The 22922-nt window shown below is 43.3% G+C and overlaps 1 protein-coding gene and 1 long non-coding RNA gene across 3 annotated transcripts in view; one reads left to right on the top strand and one right to left on the bottom strand.

Moving 5' to 3' along the window:
- ap3b1a (adaptor related protein complex 3 subunit beta 1a) overlaps positions 1–1677 on the bottom strand; it is a 299213-nt gene extending 297536 nt beyond the window's left edge. For both annotated transcript variants that reach the window (XM_043707081.1, XM_043707091.1), the window contains exon 1: positions 1412–1677. In XM_043707081.1, the coding sequence (XP_043563016.1) occupies positions 1412–1548 (137 nt within the window). In that variant the 5' untranslated portion in view covers positions 1549–1677. The remainder of the gene's footprint in view (positions 1–1411) is intronic.
- Positions 1678–1739: 62 nt separating this feature from the next.
- Positions 1740–15393, top strand: LOC122558470. The gene is made up of 2 exons (XR_006314152.1): positions 1740–1967; positions 14946–15393. It is a non-coding gene; the product is annotated as an uncharacterized LOC122558470 (long non-coding RNA).
- Positions 15394–22922: the final 7529 nt, after the last annotated feature.

The following is a 22922-nucleotide window of genomic DNA, read 5'->3' as shown; positions in this document are numbered from 1 at the left end:
CCCCGGGTACATCAGAGTGTTACAAGGGGACATAAATTTACGGTGAAGGGTGGAAGGTATAGGGGAGATGTCAGGGGTGGGTTCTTTACCCAGAGAGTGGTGGGGGCATGGAAAGCGCTGCCTGTGGGAGTGGTAGAGTCAGAATCTTTGATGACCTTTAAGCGGCAATTGGATAGGTACATGAATGGGTGCTTAAGCCAGGACAAATGTTCGGCACAACATCCTGGGCCGAAGGGCCTGTTCTGTGCTATATTGTTCTATGTTCTATACTCCTCATGATTTTATTAACCTCTATAAAGGTCACCACTCAGCCTCCGACACTCCAGGGAAAACAGCCCCAGCCTGTTCAGCTTCTCCCTATAGCTCAAATCCTCCAACCCTGGCAACATCCTTGTAGATCATTTCTGAAACCTTTCAAGTTTCACAACATCTTTCTGATTGGAAAGAGACCAGAATTGCATGCAATATTCCAAGAGTGGTCTAACCAATATCCTGTATAGCCGCAACGTGACCTCCTGTATGAATAAAGTGATTCTTTTTTGCTTTAAGACTGGTGGTTTGGCCAATCAAATTGTATCCAGGACACATCTTTAACTTGCCGTTAAAATAAGTAGTAGTTAGGGTCTGTGGTCCAGGGTATTTTGAATATATTTGAAGAGGTTTGGTCAGGTCAATAACAACACTTTACAAAAAGGAGAGAAAGTCACTGGAAAGAACACACAAAACATTCATGAGAATGGTTCCAGGAATGAAGAACTTCAGTTACATGGACTGCTTTCCATTAGAGGAGAGTTTAAGATGAGGTGGCTTGACATGGTAGAATGGGCAAATAAAATACCAGTTTTGGAAGGATCTGGAACAATAGGGTGCAGATTGAAAGTGCAAAAGTAGTAACAGTGAGAAAGAAAAGAGTTTTGTAAGCAGTGTCAACAATCTGAAACAAATTGTCCTAGGGTACAGTTCAACTGAAGCATCTAAAAGTGAAGTAGATTGTCATCTGAAAGGAGAGGCTGTATAGTCTTAGCGAGATAGCAAGAAATAGCCTCAAGTGAACTGCTCATTCAGAAAGTAATGCAAACACGACAGGCCAAATGGCCTCCTTCGAGGTTGTCACAACTGAGAGTCTCTCATCAGATAAAGCTTGTAAAGTGGTCACACTCAATATTTTACAGCACTTCAACCTAAAACGAAAGTTGGGAAAAAGTACGGATGTAATGGACCAAGTACTTGCTCACAGTGAAAGGTTTAGTCGCCTGTGCGCACTGATTAGCGCCAGGAAAAAGTTTGCCAAAAGATCTTGCACGAAAACTATGTTCCATAACAAGGTCTGAAAGCATGAAAGAGTTCCTGAGTCAGAGAACGGAGCAGAAGGAGTATGTAAAATCGGGCGCACAGTGGCTCTTTAACTTACTTCTTGTAGTCTACGCTGAAGAGCCGAAACCCAGCTCCTGCCCCTCCTCCTGAAGTCACCGCCGTGGCTTCTTGGCCCAACTCGGTCGATTCTCTTCCCAGGCCCTGGTCGTTGTAGGATATGCTGTTGGTCGCCATACTCGCCCTCGGGCTGTCGTACTATATCCCGGGCACCAGCTGCCAAAGCGCTGTAAACGGGTTAATTTAGTTTGTCTGACGTTCAAAACTCCTCGCTGCCGGCCAGCCGGCCCCTACTCGAACGACACCGGAAATGTGACCGGCCGGGGGTGGGGGGGGGGAGGTCAGCTGATACCGAGGTCACGTGATCCAGCGGCTGCCATGGAAACGCCCCTTGCCCACAGCCCTCGAGCCGCCGCCGCCCTGGTCAACTGGTGGGAAAAGGCTGCTTTCCTAAAAAAACGCTCAATGCACATTCACGGGAAGGACATAAGAAAGAGGAGCAGGTCACCTATGTATGGTCCCTCGTCCCTGCTCCAAATAAAAGATCCTGAATTTAGGAAGTTATGATACAAGAAGAAACTGCTCCACAAATATAAGTAAGAAAGGCCTTGGGTTTGTTTGTTGTATAGACTCAAACTCCAATGTTTGTTTATTTATCCATATGTTACAGTACAGGTCCGACGGCTTCCGTAACTATATAGTACATAAAAATGTTTTTTGTGAATAAAGTATGTTTTTGAAATTAACAAAAAGCTGGCCTACAATGAGCAATGACAGTTGAAAGCCCTGAAAGCATCACCAGTCTAATTATCACAAAAGGATTGCTACTGTAAATGCGTTACCATTGGGCACCTAGAGGGAGAAAGTTTTTTTTAAAAGTTATACTTGGAAATGAATGTACTCGTTATATTGGAGCACTGACACTGTACAAACAAGTTGGAGTTGTATGTGTCATTTGCAAGTCTTACTGGTTATTCCTCAGGATTTGGCAAATCTTTTAGCTCTTCTGGACTCTCTGCAATTAATTTCGAACAGGAACAGGCCCTTTGGCCCACATTGAAAAGCAATAACATCCTTTCTGTACACATACTCCAGCTCCCAAATAATTTAATTGTAACCACCTCCCTGCTCCTATTAATGAAGTCTAGAATACTGTATGCTTTATTAACAGTTCTCTCTTGCTGTATTACCATTTTTAATTACTTATGTACATATACACCCAGGCCTCTGTTCTCTGACACAGGCTTTAGAAAAGTATTGTTTATTTTATTTGGTCTCACCATGTTCTTTGTACCAAATTTATCACCTCACACTTCTCCACCTTGAACATCATCCGCCCACTCAATCAAAGTGTCAGTGTTCTTTTAAAGTTCCATGTTGTCGTCTTCACAACTTCCAATTCTTCTGAGATTTCTGTCGTCACAAAGTTTGAAATTGCACCTTGCACACAGGATCTTAATCATTTATATCTATGTCAGGAAAAGCAAGGTTTCCAATACTGAACTCTGAGGAACTCCATTGCAAACCTGACACCTTGCGAATAACCATTATCCATTATGCTCTGTTTCCTATCTCTATGTCAATTTTGTATCCACATTGCTACTGACTCTTTTATTCCATGTCTGATAACTTTCTTCATAAGTAAGGTTATTGTGTGGTATTGTTATGAATGCCTTTTGGGAATCCACGGATACCAGCTTTGCCCTCACAACAACTCTTAATTCTTCAAAAGGTCCAGCAAATTGGTTAGATGTGATTTTCCTTTAACAAATCCATATTGACTCTTCTGAATCAACTGATATTTTTCCATGTGCTATTAACTCTATTCTGAAAAATAAGTGGTATAGTTAACACCAAGGAGGAGTAACGAGACAAGGGAGTACAAATTGAATGTAGGACCCTATGGAGCACAGAGGTTCAGAGGTACCTTGGTGTGCATGGCCATAAATTTTTCAAGGCAGCAGGACAGGTAGATAAGGTGATGCAGAAGGCATATGAGATACCAACTTTATGACATTGAATGCAAGAGCAAGGAATTGATGATGGACCAATGTATAACATGACTAAGAGAAAGTGAGGACTGCAGGTGCTGGAGATCAGATTAACTATGAAGAAAGAAGAGACAGAGTGGAGTTATATTCCTTAGAGAAGAAATGGCTGACAAGGGATTTGATTAAATTGTACAAAATAAAGTAGGTAGGGAGAAACTTTTCCCCTTAGCAGAGGGATCAAAAACCATCTACACGATGCACTGCAACAACTCACCAAGGTTCATTCGACAGCACCTTACAACCAGTAATCGCTAGAACCTAAAAGGAAAAGGACAGCAAGTACATGGGAACCAGCAAGTCCCGCTCCAAACCACACACCATCCTGACTTGGGAACAATATCACCATTCCTTCACTGTCTCTGGGTCAAAATCCTGGAAATAGCTTTCTGTTAGTGGGGTGTACAAATACCATGTGGATTGCAGCAGTTCAAGAAGGCTGCTCACATCCCCATTAATTAGTAAATAAATTTCAAAATATGCCAACTTGCATAGTTTTAAAATTAAGCCTTGCGGATGAGAAATTCAGAAGGCAAGAAGAAAGGAGAGGAAGAATGTGAAAGAAGGACAAGTAATATAGAATGACGAATAGAGTATAAGTAGAGGCTACCAAAATCAGGAGTTTTAGTTAGATTGTCATAGGAAGATGAATCTGTTGAACTATTGAATTGGATTGTATTGTTCATTATGAGATGTGTTGGCAGTAGATGAGGCAACACTTGCTAGGAAAATATGAAAGTAAATAAAATAGAGTCTTACTACAAAACATCTGTATTCTACTTCAACTTTTTTCTTTATCTCTCTATTTGTATCTAAGATTTGTACCTAAATGGTGCCATGTGGGGCGACATTGTAAACTTTTCACCGTACTACTGTACCTTTGGATTTGAATACATATAACAATAAATCTAATTCTAATTCTAACATATGAAATACATCCATCCCATTGGTTTTCAGAGATTGTGTAAAAAATGTACAGAAGCTGGCACAAGGTGGCACTGCATTCCCAGGTCCCATTGGATAATTGCTGACTGAAAATCGATGTCGGTGGTATGGCTAAAATCTTCAGACAGAAATCATTTGAACAGCATATAGACAGCACCTTTCACATCTAAGGATACCCTAACCAATGTAGTACTTGAAAACATAGTTACTATTATATGAATTGCACACAAATAGCTTTGCAGTAATGACCAGGTATTCTGCTGTTGTGGTGTGACTGAGGGATAAATATCAGTCAGCGCACTAGGATGACTCATTTGATCTTAATTGAAATAGTATCATCTTTTAATCTACTGGAGAAGTAGCTGGGTCCTTAGGTTAACTCCTTCCTTGAAATGTAACCTTTCCATCAATGCAACATTCCCTTTGTGTCTGCACATATTTTTGTATTTAAGACTCAAGAGTGGGATTTGAACCCACAACTTTCCAATTCAACGTCCCGATCAAGTTCCAGCAAACAAATGGAAGGCATTTCAAACTCAAGTCTTCATCCCCCATACTAAAAATATTTGGAATCCTTTATAAGCGGCAACTATAGTCATTAAAACATAATCAATTTTCAGGGATTCATCAATAAGTGTATTGACCTGGATTAACATGCTAACATTTGAACTGCAGCCACAGGACCAAAGAGAATTCTGGCCTGAGACTCTGACAGTACAGAGCCATGCCCTTTGTCTTTTTTCCAGACCTTCTGTCAGAGCTATAAGTAGTATGTATAGAATAGGTCACCCACATGTGGACAGATTCAGACTTGTCTGTGATACTCACCCTGATGGAATATCTGTGACACTTCTGATATTAATGTGAGACACTTGGCTTTTAAATAAAGGCACCAGTTGAACAACTAAGGAAGTTATGCAATACTGTATTAGTTACTGGTTAGGCATCAACAATTCTGGGCATAACATTAGAGAAAGGATATCATGAACGTGAAGAGGAGATTCACAAAGATCTACTGGTACAGTATTAGAATAAGGCACTTCAATTATTTGGAGCAAGGGAAGAAACTGGGATTGTCCTTGCAGCAGAGATTAAGGGGAAATGTAATAGAAGTGTTCAAATTTATGAGGGGTTTGATACAGTTGTTAAGGAGAAATCATTTCCACTTGTTGGAGATTCAGTAACCTCTAGACAATGACTTAAGGGTTGAAGAATCTTTTTGTAGTTGTTCTGTAATGTGCTGTCTCAAAGGGAGGTGATTCTCAGGCATAGTGCCATATAAGTAACACTACAAGACTGAGCAGTTTTGAAATCACAGAATGCAAATCTCCTCCATCAAGATGCAGCACATCCTTACCATTCTCTCTCCACCTTTAATAATTTTTCCATAAAATTCTATAAAATGAATAAGGTCAATTACATAAAATGGACAAGGATTTGCCAAACAGCGATAGGTTAGAAATAATTGAGAATTTTTTTTTAGGATTTCTGACACTTGTATTCTTTTTTTTCTTTTTTTCTGTTATCCCCACATTACTGCCTAACTGCGATAGTGCTTATTTTCTCCCCATCACCCATGTTATGTGTGTGCAGATGTGAGACACAAGGTGCACCAATCTTTATTCAGTTTACACCTCCAGGAAGAAAGGAAACACCCAAGTGGCCAGTGACAAGCAGTGCCCTTCACATCAAAGGGCAATGCTCTGTGATCAAACAGTGAAGGGGAGGGCAGGGGTTAAATCAAAATAGAATTGGATGGGGAAATAATACACTCCACTCCCTGCGGCGCCCACCTCTCCCTGAATAACTCCAGGGTGTTGGTGGAGACCGCGTGCTCCTTCTCCAGAGACACCCGGGCTCTAACGTAACCGTGGAAGAGGGGCAGGTAGTCGGCACTAACAACCCCCTCCACGGCCCGCTGCCTGGACCTGCTTATGGCCAGTTTGGCCAGGCCCAGGAGCAGACCCAAGAGGAGGTCTTCAGACCTGCCCTCCCCCCTCTGTACCAGGTGCCCGAAGATCAGGAGCGTGGGACTGAAGTGCAACCAAAAGCAGAGAACGAGGTTTTTAAGAAAATCAAAAAGGGAGTGCAAATGCCCACACCCAATATATACATGATCCATGGACTCCACAGCACCACAGAACAAGCAGTTGGGCTGGGAGTCCGTGAACCACCATGCTGCGTGCAGCACCCTCCACCCCCAGATCCCCGAGAGAAAGGGGGTGGACTCCAGCGTAGAGAGCCCTCCACTGGGAATCTCCACCACCCGGTGGTAAATGGGCACGCCAAGGCGTGTCCGAACGGTGGATGAGGGAGAAAAGGTGGACGGTGTGCAGCAGCAGTCGATACAGGGCCCACCTTTTTATGTCCTTAAAGGGGACAAAACTAAAATTCCGGAGGTGGCTCAGGATGTGGGGCACTGGTTCCCGCGGGAAGTACGGGACCTTGGGGCCAATGTGAAATTCCGTCCGGACAGGGGTAAGCGTGGATGGGATTCCACCGCACACCTGAGCATCCTCCAACTGGTGCACTACGTTGGGTCCGTGCACCGCCGTTTTAAGGCGTCGGATGGCAGTGGCCATGTACCGGATGTCTACCGCTGCCCTGCTCCCCGGCACCCAGCACATCCCCGACATTGGTCACCCTCGCTGCCACGGCCCTCCCCTCCGACAGCCACTCGAATCTGCGAGTACGGAGGTGTGTATTCCTGAGCAATGGCTCCCTGACAACAGCTACTACTCCTGCGGGAGGGTAGGCGTGACGCGATTTCACCATGTTCCAGACAGTGATCAGGTCCTGGTAAAAGACAGGCGGCGTTCTGAGGGCGGCCTCCAAACCGTCACGGTCGACGAACAGGAGCTGTGTGTCGTAGTTGAGGTTACGCACCTGGCGGAAAAAATATGTTCCAGGGTGCACTACCTAGGAGGAGGCCCAACGTAAAGGTATCGCTGCAAGGTCTGAAGGCGGAACATCGCGACCTGGGTGCAGACGCACACCAGCGACTGACCACCCTCCTCAGTACGGAGACTCAGAACCTGCACAGCGATCCAGTGCATCTTTTTGTCCCAGGAGAAGTCGACCAACGTTCTCTGGATGTCAGCAACAAAACGAGGAGGAGGGACCAAAGTGACCAGGCGGTACCACAGCATGGTTTATGACCAGCACCCGACTCCTGTAAGATAGCACTCAGAGCAGTCCTGTTCAGCGGCTTAGGTGAGCCAAGACTTTGGCCTCCAGTTCCTGCCAGTTCGCCGGCCAGGATTCCTCAGCCGGGCTGAGGTAGACCCCCAGGTAGAGGAGATGGGTGGTACTCCAGCTGAACCCCCGTAACCCCTCCGGCAGACAGTCCACCCGCCACGGACCGACCAGCAGTCCGGAACATTTGGCCCAGTTGATCCTGGCAGAAGACGCTGCCAAGTACACGGCCTGGCACTTGCGCATTCTCCCCAGGTCAGCCGGGTCAGTAAAAGTGAGGAACACATCGTCGGTGTAGGCCGAGAGGACCACCCCCGTGCCCGCACCACGCAGAACCAGCCCTGCATGAAAGGCTCCATGCGCAGGGAATACAGCGAGCTGGGCAGAAAGCAGCCTTGACGTACCCCTCTCCCAAAGTGAAGTGGCGCCGTCAGGGACCCGTTAACTTTAACCAGACACTCTGCGGCAGCGTACAAAAGTCAGATCCAGGCGACGAACTGCATCCCGAAACCGAATGCCCGCAGAGTCCCGAGCAGATACTCGTAATCGACCCTGTCGAATGCCTTCTGATCGAGAGACAGGAAGGCGCTCGGCCGACCAGCCTGTCGACAGAAATGGATCAGGTCCCGGACCTGTTGTCGTGTAGGACTGGTCCGGGTGGATCATGTGGGCCAGCATGGAAGCCAGGCGAGAAGTCAACACCCTGGCGAAGATTTTGTAGTCCGTGCTGAGGACGGAGACTGGATGCCAGTTCTTTACAGAACGTCCTTCTTTGGCAGCAGGACAATGACCGCCCTGCGCCAAGAAAGGGGCAGCTCTCTGGCATTTAGACACTCCCCCAGGACTTAGATTAGATTAGATTAGTTTACCTACAATGTGGATCAAGGCCCTTCGGCCCAACAAGTCCACACCGACCCTCCGAAGAGAAACCCACCCCCTTATATTTACCCCTGACTAATCCACCTAATTTAGTATGGCCAATTCACCTAACCTGCACATCTTTGGACTGTGGGAGGAAACCGGAGCACCCGGAGGAAACCCACACAGACACGAGGAGAATGTGCCGGTCGAGGGTCAATTTTTGGGGAAAGTGATGGGGTGGTATTCATGAGGGCGCTTTGGCGCGTTGGGTCTTCTTTCGCGCTTTCTGTCGTGCTGGACACTCACCCCTCTCCCTGCCAGAGGCCGAGGCACTAGGAGCCTCTGGCTTAGCCCCCACTGCCGGGGCTTGTGGTGTTGTCTTTGGGGGAGGGGGAGTGGGTGCGGTGGTGCTACCCTCACCGTTGGCGTGGGCTGAGTAGCCTTCTGCGTGGAGCAGTTCTTTCTTATGTGCCCCACCTCACGGCACAGGTGACACCGCATGCCATGTGCCATTCAGAAGACGCGGTAGGCTGCGCCCTCGTGGAGGAGGGTGAACAAGCCCTCTGTGACCTCTTCCCAGGCCAGGCAAATGAACACCTGGCATCGGAAGGCGTATATATGCCAGAGGGCAGGGTCCTTCAGACAGAGCAGGAGTGGTTGGACACCTGACCGGATTTCCCCCAAAGTGTTGAGGTGGGGGAGAAGGAGATTACTGGCGATGAAGGGCGGGCCATTGGACATCATGACCCTCTGGGCCGTGACCTCCAAAGGGTCGGCGGGCAGGTGTGTTCCGCCCACAGTGAGCCCCCTCTCCATGACCAGGTGGACCACCTGTTCGGTCCTTAGGAAAAATACGACCTTCCCATACATTCTGGCCGCAGTGACGATGGCTAGTGGGCCGACCACACTAGCCATGACTTTACTGCAGGCCTCGATGGTCATGTTCGGGTGGGGGTGGGCCTTGACCCCCAGGCATTTGGTGAGGTGCATGAAGGGGGTCAGGTTGCAGCCACTGCTGAAGCAGTAGAGCCGAGGGCAGCAGCTACCCCGGCATAGGTGCGGCTTGGGCCTGCTGTGTTTGGGCTCACCATGAGTGCTGCTATCTGACCCCAGGTGTTCTTCCTCTTCGTGGGCCTGAGGTGAAGGTGATCTCAAGACTGGGAGGCTGGGACAGTAGTACAGGCAGTCCCGAGTCCCAGTGGGCTTTAGCGACGATGGAGGAGTTGGGCCCAGACAATGATAGTCCCAGATGTGGGCCCAAGTGTTGGTGGGGGTCAGGAGCAAACAGCAGCAGTTCAGGTGCAGGTGGGTCCCAGGCAGCAAACTGCAGCAGTCCAGGTGCAGCTGGGGCCCAGGCAGCAGCAATGCAGGTAGGCCTGGGTGTGACTGTGGCCCAGGTAGCAGCAGCAGTCCCAGGTGCAGGTAGGGCCTAGCCAGCAGCAGTGGAAATGGGCCTAGATGCAGATGTGGCCCAGGCAGCAGCAGCAGTCCTAGGTACCGAGCAGGCCCAAACTGCAAACAAAAGCCAGAAAACAAACAAACAAACAAACAATCTCAATAAACAATATAAAGAACTTCAAAATAAAACTGCTCTTTATTGTAAAGAAACCAACAACAGAAAAAATCAGTCTCCTCTTCTCTTGAGAGAGCAGAGTCCTTCCCTTCACTCCACACTGAGCCAGCTCTCAGAGGAGACAGGATGTCTGACACTCCTGATCTTATTTTTTGTCAGCCAGAGGTCTCCAATTGGGCCAGATTAACAGCCCCAATCAGGGAACTCATATTCTATGAAGTCCATCTTGCTGGACTTGTTACAATAACTACAAATAGCCCTCCACAGTACACGTGGTTCCAGTCAGTGGGGCACTTGCACCAATACTGGGGAAAGTGGGATCTGTATATAAGGAAGGTCTACACCTGAATGGACTTTGAGTTGTTTTCTTGTGAACCACGTAACTATGGAAGTAGAGTTTAAACTAAATAGTTGGGAGCAAGGTCCCAAATTTGGGAAGTTGTGGTGAATCAGAGTGGGGAAAAAAACAGAGGAAGGAATTAATGTGGGAAATGATAAGCAGACAAAGGCAGATTTAAGATTTAACAGCAAATCAGCAGAGAAGATGAGAGGTTACAAAATTAATAAAAGTATTATACTTAAGGCACCATATTTGAATGTATGTAGCATTCAAAACAAAGTTGACAAACTGGTAGTACAAATTGAGATAAATAAATACCATCCAGTGACCACCTAAGCATAAGTAGGGATGATGTGTTGGGTATGCCAGAGGTTAGTAAGGTGGACAAATCCCCAGGACCGGATGGGAGGGAGGCGAGAGAGGAAATAGCTGGGGCACTGACAGATATCTTTGTGACATCCTTGAATACAGGTGAGGTTGTGGAGGACTGGAATGTTGCTCATGTTGTCCCCCTGTACAAGAAGGGTAGTAGGGATATTCCGGGTAACTACAGACTAGTGAGCCTGACGTTGGTGGTGGGAAAGTTGCTGGAGAGGGTACTGAGAGATAGGGTCTATTTATATTTAGAAAAGAATGAGCTTATCAGTGATAGACAACATGGTTTTGTGCGGGGGAGATCGTGCCTTACCAAATAGAGTTCTTCGAGGAAGTGACCAAGTTGTTAGATGAAGGAAGGACTGTTGATATCATATATATGGACTTTAGTAAGACATTTGATAAGGTTGATAAGGTTGCTGGAAAAGCACAGCAGGTCAGGCAGCATCCAAGGAGCAGGAGAATCGACGTTTCGGGCATGAGCCCTTCTTCAGGAATCAAGGTTCCTGATAAGGTTTGATAAGGTTCCCCATTGTAGACTAATGGAGAAAGTGAAGTCACATGGTGTGCAGGGTGTTCTAGCGAGGTGGATAAAGAACTGGTTGAGCAACAGGAGACAGAGAGTAGTAGTTGAAGGGAGTTTCTCGAAATGGGGAAAGGTGACCAGTGGTGTTCCACAGGGGTCAGTGTTGGGGCCACTGTTGTTTGTAATCTACATAAATGATCTAGAAGAGTAATATACATAAATGATCTAGAAGAGGGCACTGTTGGTATGATCAGCAAGTTTGCAGATGACACAAAGATTAGTGGAGTAGCAGAAAGCATAAGGGACTGTCAGAGAATACAGGAGTATATAGATAGACTGGAGAGTTGAGCAGAAAAGTGGCAGATGGCTTTCAATCCAGACAAATGTGAGGTGATGTATTTAGGCAAGTCTTATTCTAAAGCGAATTATACAATGAATGAAAGAGCCTTGGGAAAAGTTGATGGACAGAGAGATCTGGGAGTGCAGGTCCATTGTACCCTGAAGGTTGCTGCACAGTTGGATAGAGTGGTCAAGAAGGTATATAGTATGCTTGCCTTCATTGGACAGGGTATTGAGTATAAGAGCTGGCAATTCATGTTAAAATAGTACAAGACATTGGTTCAGTCGCATTTAGAATACTGTGTACAGTTCTGGTCGCCACATTACCAAAAGGATGTGGACGCTTTGGAGAGGGTGCAGAGAAGGTTTGCGAGGATGTTGCCTGGTATGGAAGGTGCTAGCTGTGAAGAGAGGTTGAATAGGTTAGGTTTATTTTCACTAGAAAAAAGATTGAGGGGGGACCTGATTGAGGTTTACAAAATCATGAAGGGTATAGACAGGGTGGATAGAGACAAGCTTTTTCCCAGGGTGAAGGATTCAATAACGAGAGGTTATGCTTTCAAGGTGAGAGGTGGAAAGCTTAAGGGATTTACACGTGGCAAATACTTCACATAGAGGGTGGTGAGCGTTTGGAACGTGTTGCCAGCAGAGGTGGTAGAGGCAGGCACAGTAGATTCAATTAAGATGCGTCTGGACAGATGTATGTGTAGGTGGGGAGCAGAGGGATACAAATGCTTAGGAATTGACCGACAGGTTTAGACAGTACTTTTGGCTTGGCTCAGGCTTGAAGGGCCAAAGGGCCTGTTCCTGGGCTGAAAATCTTCTTTGTTCTTTGTTCATATTTATGCAGGTTGACTAACTTTCCTTCTAACCTATTTTCTTGAATAAGAATAAATGAAAATGAATCTTAAATGATTTATATGATTACTGTGTATGAAGTTAACTACAAATCTCTGCCTCATGTAGATTTACAGGTTAACTCATGTCATACCCAAGTTTCCCCCGAGCAAACATTTTCAGGACAATTTCTTAGACTAGCATGTTCTGACACTAACCAGATAGTAAACTAGACTTGGTTTTGGCCAATGAAATTGGATGAATTATTGACTTCACAATGAAAGTGTTTTTGGGGAGCAGCAATCATAACGTGATTGAATTTTACACAAAGTTTAAAGAGAGAACTGTGGGTCCAAGACTACAGTTTTGAATTTGAACAAGGGCAATTATGAGAGCATGAAAGCAGAGCAAGTGAAAGTGAATTGGTAATTTAGGTTAAGGCATAGGTCAAGAGAGCTGCAGTGGCAAATATTTAAGGGGATATTCCAGAAAGTGCAGAATAGGTATATTCCAACCAATAAGAAACATTCTAAGGGATAGACCCATCATGGTTCACTAAGAAAATGTCAACATATAGAATCAAACTGAAAGAAAAGACATAATTCTTCAAATATAGGCAAAAGATTAGGGGAAAAAATCATATGGAGATACAAATTAGAAAGAAAACAAGACAAAGTTAGCCAAAAACATAACACAGATAGGAACAATTTATATATTTTTTAAAAAGTTATCAAAGTAAGTCCTATAGACTATGAGTCAGGGCAATTAGTAACTGAAAACAAAGAGAGGGCAGATGAATTGAACAGATATTTTACATCAGTCTTCACTAGCGAGGATACAAGTAGCATCCTGGAATATTTGTAAATCAGGAATTGCAAGGAAGGAACTGACTTAAGAAAAATTGCAATTACCAGCGAAGTAGTACTGAGCAAGTTGTTGGAACTGCACGTTAACAAGTCTCCAGGTCCTGCTGGATTTCATCCAATGATCTTAAAAGAAGTAGTTGGTGAGATAGTTGATACCTTAGTTTTAATTTTCCAAAACTCATTAGATTTTGGGAAAGCTCTTTATATTGGAAAATGGCTTATGTACCACCTTTATTCAAAAAAGGTGGGAGGAAGAACAGAAAACTACAGACCAGCCAACTCAGCATCTGTCACAGGGAAAATATTGGAAGCTATTATTAAAGACATTCAAACAGGATACTTCAAGGTAATCCAGTAGAGTCAACATGATTTTGTCAAAGAAAGCGGCATGATGGTTCAGTGGTTAGCATTGCTGTCTCAGTCCCGGGATTTCAGCTTTGGGGAGTTTGCATGTTCTCCCCATGTCTCTGTGGGTTTCAGCTGGTTTCTCTGGTTTTCTTACACAGTCCAAAGATATGCAGGTTAGATAGTTTGTCCATGGTAAATTGCCCCATAGTGTCCAGGGATATGCAGGCTGGCTGGGTTTTTCATGGTAACTGTGGAGTTACCAGGATAGATTGAGGGGATGGGTCTGGAGGGGGTGCCCTTTGGAGAGTTGATGCAGACTCAATGGGTTGAGTGGCTCTTTCCACATTGTAGGGTTTTGTGATTCAGAAATTATGATCAACTAATTTGTTGGAGTTCTTTGAAGAAGGAACTTGTGCTCTTGATAAACGGGGAACCAATGGATGTATTATATTTAGTTTTTCAGAAGGTATTTGAAAAGGTGCCACATCAAAAGTTATTGCAGAAAGTAAAAGCTCTACAGTGGGTAACATATTGCTAACAGGAGACAGAAAGTAGGAATAAGGACAAGGTTAAGACAACTTCAACACAAGTTCAACACAAGAATGCCCCCTCTACTAACCTAAACACTTTGAACCATGTTATAGATGTTTCAGCTTTAGAATGTAACTCCTTGCCCATCTCCCAATGTGGTATCCAAAATCAAATATTTTATTAAGCTGCAGCCCCTGAGAAAACAACATTAATGCAATAACCATAACCTCATGGGAACCAGGACTTAGCCCACTATTTTAATCCTAATGCAGGAGAAGATAAACCTTACAAGTTGAATAGATAGTGTGAACCACAAAGAAGTTGTAGGTTCAAGTGTGACAGACACTGCAATAATAAATGAGAATATAAATGTAAGGTCAATTACTCTCTCGATTAACCCTATCACTTTCAGCACTAGGCAGAAATGCTCATAGCTGAGAGAAGCTGACATCTGGGCAGAAATTTCATGGTGAGGCTTTTGTAAAACATTCCTGTAGGTCCTTTCACATTCCTTTTCCTTCCATTATTTCATACCAACAGCTGTTGAATTGTTGCTGGCTTATGTTTTCTCAATACTTTCATGAAATACATACTCAGGATTGAAAAATCATCCTGATGTCAAGTTCCTGATGCCGGTGGAAAATTCAGACCATTCCACATCTGTCAAATAAATCTGCTTATGTCATTTCTATTAATTCAGCATTACTGCCTAGAATATTGTTTTTTAATTAGATTCAAAACTGACATTTCACCTGGTAAACGACTAATGCTTGCAATTGTTTTTCTTTAGAGATGATCCACCAGTCTTTATTTAGCCTTTTGGATAGAGAAGGAAAACTGGAATGGTCTTGGGTTGCTGTCACAAAAGATTAATTCCTGACTGGTTCATCAAGACACAAAATTTATAATAGCAAAAAATTGAGGTACACAGACACATCTTCCAGATCAAACTGCCAAAATCTGGATAGCCAGCTATGGAAGAGAAAAAATGAAGAAGACGGAAGTGTTTCAAAAATTGAAGTATTTTGATGTAATGAAAGCAGTAATGTACAACATGGCATATCTACATTTCATGAATATGTTGCTAGGCATTCCTTTCCTATAGTCATCTTATTACAGAAACATATAATTTAAATGGAAAATCATTTGTCTGTAAAATTATAGCTTGGCAACTAATTAGAAATAGAATGCCTGATTTGATTTCTAATTTGTATGAAATAAACAATTTTTAAACATTACATATTCATAGAAAACTGCAACCACATTTTTAGTCCAATCTGGAGAGTTATGAAATCAGACCAGATACCTGTCTTAACTAATACTCATTTTTTTAATAATGAATGCCCAGACATCCTTGTGTCAGTAATTATTTGAAGAACTACATTGACCCAGATTTTACTGTGCTAATGACAGCACAGATGTCAGCATTTACCATCATGGCGTAAGTGAGAGCCAAAACTATACAGAGTGATGTAGCATATAAATCTGGAAGCTGTTATGACCAGTTCTTCACCACATGGATGCTTTGCTACTGCAGTCACCAAATTCAAGATTAATATAAAAGAAATAGCACTATCAAGAACTTGAACTGATTGCACGCAAATAGTGAAGCATTTTAACTACAATAATGCTAATGTTTTCAGGCAGGACATGCTGACAGAATCACTTTGCAATAATCAAGAAGTCATTAAGGCCAATAGGGACTGGAAGGCATTTCAGTCTTTAAAATAGTGGTGAAAGGGCTCTGTCTTACTTAATGATGTAGTTTACTTTTAATTCAACATTGTTCTGACACAATTTATCTGACATTTTACAAAAGTAGACATTTATGATTTTTCAAAACATAGCATTTGTCTGACTTTTTAAAAATAGGATTTGGCTTTTAAGAAATTCTGCTCAAATTTATTTTATTTCAGGGGCTTTCTAACAGGTAGACTGGTACCTGGCTAACACGCTGCTAATAAGATCAGTCCTTCTTTCAGGTCTGTTGGCTGTAGCATTTTCCATAAGCATGTTCCATATACCAAGGGTGCCCAGTGTCATTCACCTCAGAAAGGTCAAGTGAAGATGATCAGTGCAGGTTGTTTTGAAGGGACATAGAGACGAGCAGAAGAAAATGTTGCTGAACAAAGATTTTGGAGTGCAGGTTCATGGTTCCTTGAAAGCAGAGTCACAGGTAGATAGGATAGTGAAGAAGGCATTTGGTATGCTTTCCTTTATTGGTCAGAGTATTGAGTACAGGGGTTGGGAGGTCATGTTGCGGCTGTACAGGACATTGGTTAAACCACTGTTGGAATATTGCGGGCAATTCTGATCTCCTTCCTATCGGAAGGATGTTGTGAAACTTGAAAGGGTTCAGAAAAGATTTACAAGGATGTTGCCAGGGCTGGAGGATTTGGGCTATAGAGAGAGAGGCTGAATAGGCTAGGGATGTTTTCCATGGAATTCGGAGGCTGAGGGGTGGCTTTATAGAGGTTTATAAAATCATGATGGGCATGGATAGGATAAGTAGACAAAGTCTTTCCCTGGGGTCAGGGAGTCCAGAACTAGGGGGCAAAGGTTTAGGGTGAGAGGGGAAAGATATAAAAGGGACCTAAGGAGCAACATTTTCACGCAGAGGGCGGTGTGTGTGTGTGTGGAATAGGCTGCCAGAGGAAGTGGTGGTGGCTAGTATAATTGCAACATTAAAAGGCATCTGGATGGGTATATGAGTAGGAAGGGTTTGAAGAGATATGGGCCAGGTGCTGGCAGGTGGGACTAGATTGGGTTGGGATATCTGGTATGCATGGACGAGTTGAACCGAAGGGTCTGATTCCGTGCTGTACATCTCTATGACTCTTTGACTCACTCTAAGTAAGTTGACTTGCTTTCAAAAGAGTGTTAAAAGTCAGAGTGTCAAAATTGTCCAGTTATGTTCTCGTTTACCTGCACAGCAACAGGCAAGCAACTCTCATCAGTGTATATGCAACTACAATGAACAACCCTGAACAAGTCAAGAAAGCTTTCTCTGAAGATCTTTGTTTTTTGATTGTTATTGTGCCAAGTTCAGACAAGCTAATCATTTTTGGTGACTTCAACACAGCAGTTAGGGGAAAGGTTCTGGATCAGTGGTGCTGGAAGAGCACAGCAATTCAGGCAGCATCCGAGGACAGGCAAAATCGACGTTTCGGGCAAAAGCCCTTCATCAGGAATGTGTTTACCTTAGTTAGGGGAAAGGGTCATTTGAATAATTGGAATTGATAGGTGTAAAGAAATTATCTCCTTTTGCTGAAAATATGTTAAGGACATGAGCACTGAATCATCAACAAAGTCCTCTGCTTGACTAATTACAACATGATGTCTTGGATGCATCTCACCAGCCAGAGGAACAGGCAAGATGTGCATATGATGAAAGCCATGTGCATTGTGGACTGCTGTACTAACAAGCCTCTCATCACTTCCAAGCTAATCATCAAGCTGTATCCCACTTGGCACAACCAAGGGATAAAGATCCAGAAGAATCTTGGTGTCTTAAGATTTAAACAGATGTATTCCAAGCTTCTGTGGGAGTCAAGGGAGAACTTTGAAGGGGCCTTTGCATTATTTTTCAACTCCTTTCTAGCCACAGGAGAATGAAAGAGAACTGGAGGACAGTTACTGTGGTGTCATTGTTGAAAAATGTTGTAGGGATAAACAAGAGTACTATGGCTCAATGGGGTTAACATCAATGGCGCAGAAACATTTGGAAAAACATCTGAGGGACAATTAATTTCCTCTTGGAGAGGCAAACATTAATCAATGATAGTCAAAATAGCTCTGTTGTGTGACAGATTTGAGATTTCTGTGGAGGCGTGTAAGTGAGGGAAATGCAGTAGTCTACGTGGACTCCAATAAGGCTTTTGAGAAGATATTGCATGGGAGACGGATCAAGAAAGTAAGAAGTCATAGGATCCAAGGCAATTTAGAAAGTTAGAACTAAAATTGGATCAGTGTACCGCAGGGTTTGGTGCTGAGTTCCTTGCAGTTTGTATGTACGTTAATTATCTAGACACAAACATAGAAACTAAATGAGTAAATTTTCAAATGAAATGAAAGTTGGTGGTGTGAAGTTAGAATATAGGATGATCAAATTAGGCTGGTCAAATGGGTACGGCAGTGGCAAATGGAATTTAACCCAGAAAAGTGAAGTAATGCATTTTGGAAGGACTAACAATGCAAGGGAATACACTGTGAATAGTGGGATCCTAGGAAATGCAAAGGATCAGAGAGTCATGTGTGTGTATTTCCATCAATCCTAGAAGGCAAAAGAACTGGTGGAAAATATGATTAAGAAAGCACATGGGAAACTTAACATTATTAGTCAAGGCATTGAATATAAGAGTGTGAAAGTTATGATGGAATAGTATAAGATATCAGTGATTATAAGAAGGATATGATTGCTCTAGATATAGTGGAGAGGAGTTCCACCAGGATAGGCTGACCATTCAGCAAGCCTTAATCCATTTAATATATAATCCCTGTTTGCACAAAGGAATGCTTGAGAAAAGTACTCACAGCTGGCAATAGACCACGTAATATCAGATTCAGAATTTAGAGTCATACAGCATGGAAACAGACCCTTTAGTCCAACTCATCCATGCTGAGCCAGTTTCTCAAACTAAGCCATTTATCTGCATTTGGGCCATATCCCTCTAAACGTTTCCTATTCCTGTACCTGTCCAAATGCCTTTTAAATGTTGTAATTGTACCTGCATTTACTACTTCCTATGATAGTTCATTCCACTTATGAACCATCCCTGTGTGAAAACGTTGCTCCTCAGGTCCATTTTAAATCTTTTTCCTCTCATCTTAAAATTATGCCCTCTTGTTTTGAATTCCCACCTCTAGGAAACATATCTTTGCTATTCACTTTATCTATACCCCTCATGATCTTATGAACCTCTATAAGGTCACCCTTCAACCTCCTATGCTCCTGTGAAAGAAGTCCTTGTCTATCCAGCCTCTCTTTATAACTTAAACCCACCAGACCCGTTAATATCCTTGTAAGTCTTTTCTGAACCCTTTCCAAGTTAATGCATTAATATTGGGACCTTTCCCAGCTCGGGAGGACCTTTCACCATTGGTATAGGATTTGTGAAGTTGTGGTTGTGTACTTTCACTATTAGACTGGGGTTCAGCAGTCGAAACTGAGATAGAGGTCCATATGTGAGCCATCACCCAGGAGTCTTTGACAGGCAGAAAGCTGTGAGACTTGCAGGTTGAATATGTCTAAAGTAGTTTAATCTAACAGATTCACTCATTAGTTTGCATATATTTAAATTAGATTAAGCTAATAAATTTGTTTTATGTGAAAGCACACATGTCTTCTTGTATTCATTTTGATCAGACCTAAAAGAACCCTTTAAGCACTTTCAGCCTAACAATACACACAGGACACCATCAACTGCTTTGTGAAGAGCATTCCACTGGTTAGAAATGACAAACATAATCAAAATCTTGTCTAGCAGCAAAGGTCTGAAACCTGATGTTGCTCCCCCTGTGGTATGTAAGGTTGAATGTCAACCCCAGTTCAAGAGGCTCACTGAACCCTTACTGTCTATGTGGGTGCTCGGAATCACCTAAAACAAATAGAAAGAATGAGCATAATCATGGTATGACTGCAGGTTCAGGAACAGCTTAGTTTTGACAGATTCTGTGGTCATGTCTTCTCTGCACCGCATTGCATGAAGTGCCAAATTTTCCCACAGTAATGAATGTAACAAAGGAACATTGAAATCCTTAGCATGAAGGAATCTTCACTCCTTGCAAGCAGAATTCTCACCCCCAGCATCATAGAGCCATAGAGATGTACTGCACCAAAACAGACCCTTTGTCCAACTCATCCACGCCAACCAGATATCCTAAATAAATCTAGTCCCATTTGCCAGCATTTGGCCCGTATCCCTCTATGCAGCACCTCACATTTATCTAAATTGAAATCCATCTACCATGTCTCGGTCCATTGATCCATCTGATTAAGATCTCCGAGATAACCTTCTTTGCTGTCCACTACACTTCCAAGCTGAAAGGAATGAAGAAGGGCTCATGCCCGAAACGCCGATTCTCCTGCTCCTTGGATGCTGCCTGACCTGCTGCGCTTTTCCAGCAACACATTTTCAGCTCTGATCTCCAGCATCTGCAGTCCTCACTTTCACCACTACACTTCCAAGTTTGATGTCATCCTCAAACTTATGAAACATACCTCCCTTGTTCACATCTGAACCATTTATACAAATGATGAAAAACAGTGGACCTAGTTTCAATCCTTGTGGCACACCGCTGGTCACATGCTTCAGGTCTTGAAAGTAACACTCCACCACCATCCTCTGTCTTCTACCTTCGAGCTAGATTACATCCATCACTGTGCCCTCATCAGTGCTGTTTGTTACTTCTTCAAAAAACTCAATTAAGTTAGTGAGACATGATTTCCCATGTACAAAGCCACCTTTGGTAATTTTTTACATTACTGCAAGGCTTTATCATGTCAATATATTAACTAACATTCAAGGTTGACATAAGTCTCAGAGGAGAATATGGGATAAGTTATTTTTGACCTCTAATATAGTTAGTCTCTGTGGGAATGTGGTAAAGATAATTAGCAGGAATTAATACTTTGCATAGATTGACATAACTTAAACATTTACAAGTATCACACTTGTTAAAATGTTCTGCTTTTCTATCCTTAGTACCAAAATGAGTATTCTGATATTATATATATTACATATCTATGTACATTCTGACACTTCCTCAAATTATACTTCATTTGCTACATTGTTTCCCACTCCATATCTCATTACAGACTTTTTGTGTCTTCTACCAGTTTGCATTCTACCTAGCTTTGTTTCATCAGCAAACTCAGATACCTTACCCTCTGCCTCTTCATTTCAATCAATAATATATAATTTTATAAGTATCAAAGGTCTGAATACTGATCCTTGAAACACTCCACTCGTCAAAGCTTGTTTATTATTACTCACTGCTTCCTGTCTGTTCAGCAAGTCTTAATTCATTCAATATATAATCCCTGACGCTATGAGCCCTGATTTTGCACATTAACCATTGTGTCATTTTTATTTTAAAAACATTTTGGACAGTAGAACATAGAACAATACAGTGCAGAACAGGCCCTTCGGCCTTAGATATTGCGCTGACCTGTGAATTAATCTAAGCCCATCGCCCTATCCTATCCCATCATCATCCAAATGCTTACCCAAGGACTGCTAAATACCCCTAATATGGCTGGGTTAACTGCATTCCATGCCCTTACCACTCTCTGAATGACGGACCTGCCTCTGACATCTCTCTTAAATTTACCACCCCTCAATTTGTAGCTATGCCCCCTCATATGAGCAGATGTCATCATCCTCGGAAAAAGACTCTCACTGTCCACCCTAGTTAATCATCTGATCATCTTGTATGTCTCTATTGTTGTATGTCTCTAATCCCCTCTTAGCCTTCTTCTCTCCAATGAGAACAGGCCCAAGTCCCTCAGCCTTTTTATATCTGTGTATTGAAAACAGGTGCATCTTTCCCTGGAAATGACCTTAACAAGTACTTGAATGGTAACAATATCTTGATTATGTCATTCTAACAGCCTTTGTACACTCAGAAGACCTTCCCTCCAGACCAAGCAACATCCTGGTAAATCTCCTCTGCACCTTTTCCAATGCTTCTACATCCTTCCTGTAATGGGACAACCAAAACTGTACACAATACTCCAAGTGAGGCCGCACTAGTGTTTTGTACAGTTGCAGCATGACATCACAGCTCCGGAACTCAGTCCCACTACCAATAAAATCTAACACACCATATGCCTCCTTAACAGCACTTTCATCCTGGGTGGCAACTTTCAGGGATTAATGTACATGGACATCAAGATCCCTCTGCACATCCACACTATCAAGAATCTTTCTATTGACCCAGTATCCTGCCTTCCTGTTATTCTTTCCAAAGTGAATTACCTCACTTTTATCTGCATTGAACTCCATTTGCCACCTTTCAGCCCAATTCAGCAGTTTATCCAAGTCTCCCTGCAACCTGCAACATTCTTCCACACTGTCCACCACTTCACCAAGTTTGGTATCATCTGCAAACTTACCAACCCATCCACCTATGCCTGCATCCAAGTCGTTTATAATAATGACAAACAGCAATGGTTCCAAAACAGATCCTTGTGGCACACCACTAGTAACGGGACTCCAAGCTGAGTATTTTCCATCAACCACCACTCATTGCCTACAGAAAACCAGTTTCTAATCCAAACTGCTAAATCACCCTCAATTCCATGCCTCTGCATTTTGTTCAACAGCCTTTCATGTGGAACCTTATCAAAGGCTTTACTGCAGTCCATGTACATCACATCAACTGCCCTACCCTCATCTACATGCTTGGTCACCTTCTCAAAAAAACCTCCCTCTTCTTTAGTAAACCAAGATTCCCTTACCTTCTCACTTCCTCCCTGCCTGACGGATTTACCTATCAAAGACATGCAATGTTTGTTCCTTAAACCAGTTTTACATTTCAATTGTCCCCATCCCCTGCATTTTGCTACCACATTCTATGCCTTCTCAGTCTTGTCTAATCGCATTATAATTGCCCTTCCCCATCTATAATTCTTGCCCTGTGGCATTGCTTTCCATTGCTAAACTAAACATAACCAAATTATGGTCATTCTCTCCAAAGTGCTCACCATTGTGGGCGGCACGGTGGCACAGTGGTTAGCACTGCTGCCTCACAGCGCCAGAGACCC

The sequence above is a fragment of the Chiloscyllium plagiosum genome, chromosome 2 (genome assembly GCF_004010195.1).
Source record: "Chiloscyllium plagiosum isolate BGI_BamShark_2017 chromosome 2, ASM401019v2, whole genome shotgun sequence".
Classification (NCBI taxonomy): domain Eukaryota; kingdom Metazoa; phylum Chordata; class Chondrichthyes; order Orectolobiformes; family Hemiscylliidae; genus Chiloscyllium; species Chiloscyllium plagiosum.
This window is presented reverse-complemented; position numbering and strand designations above follow the sequence as displayed.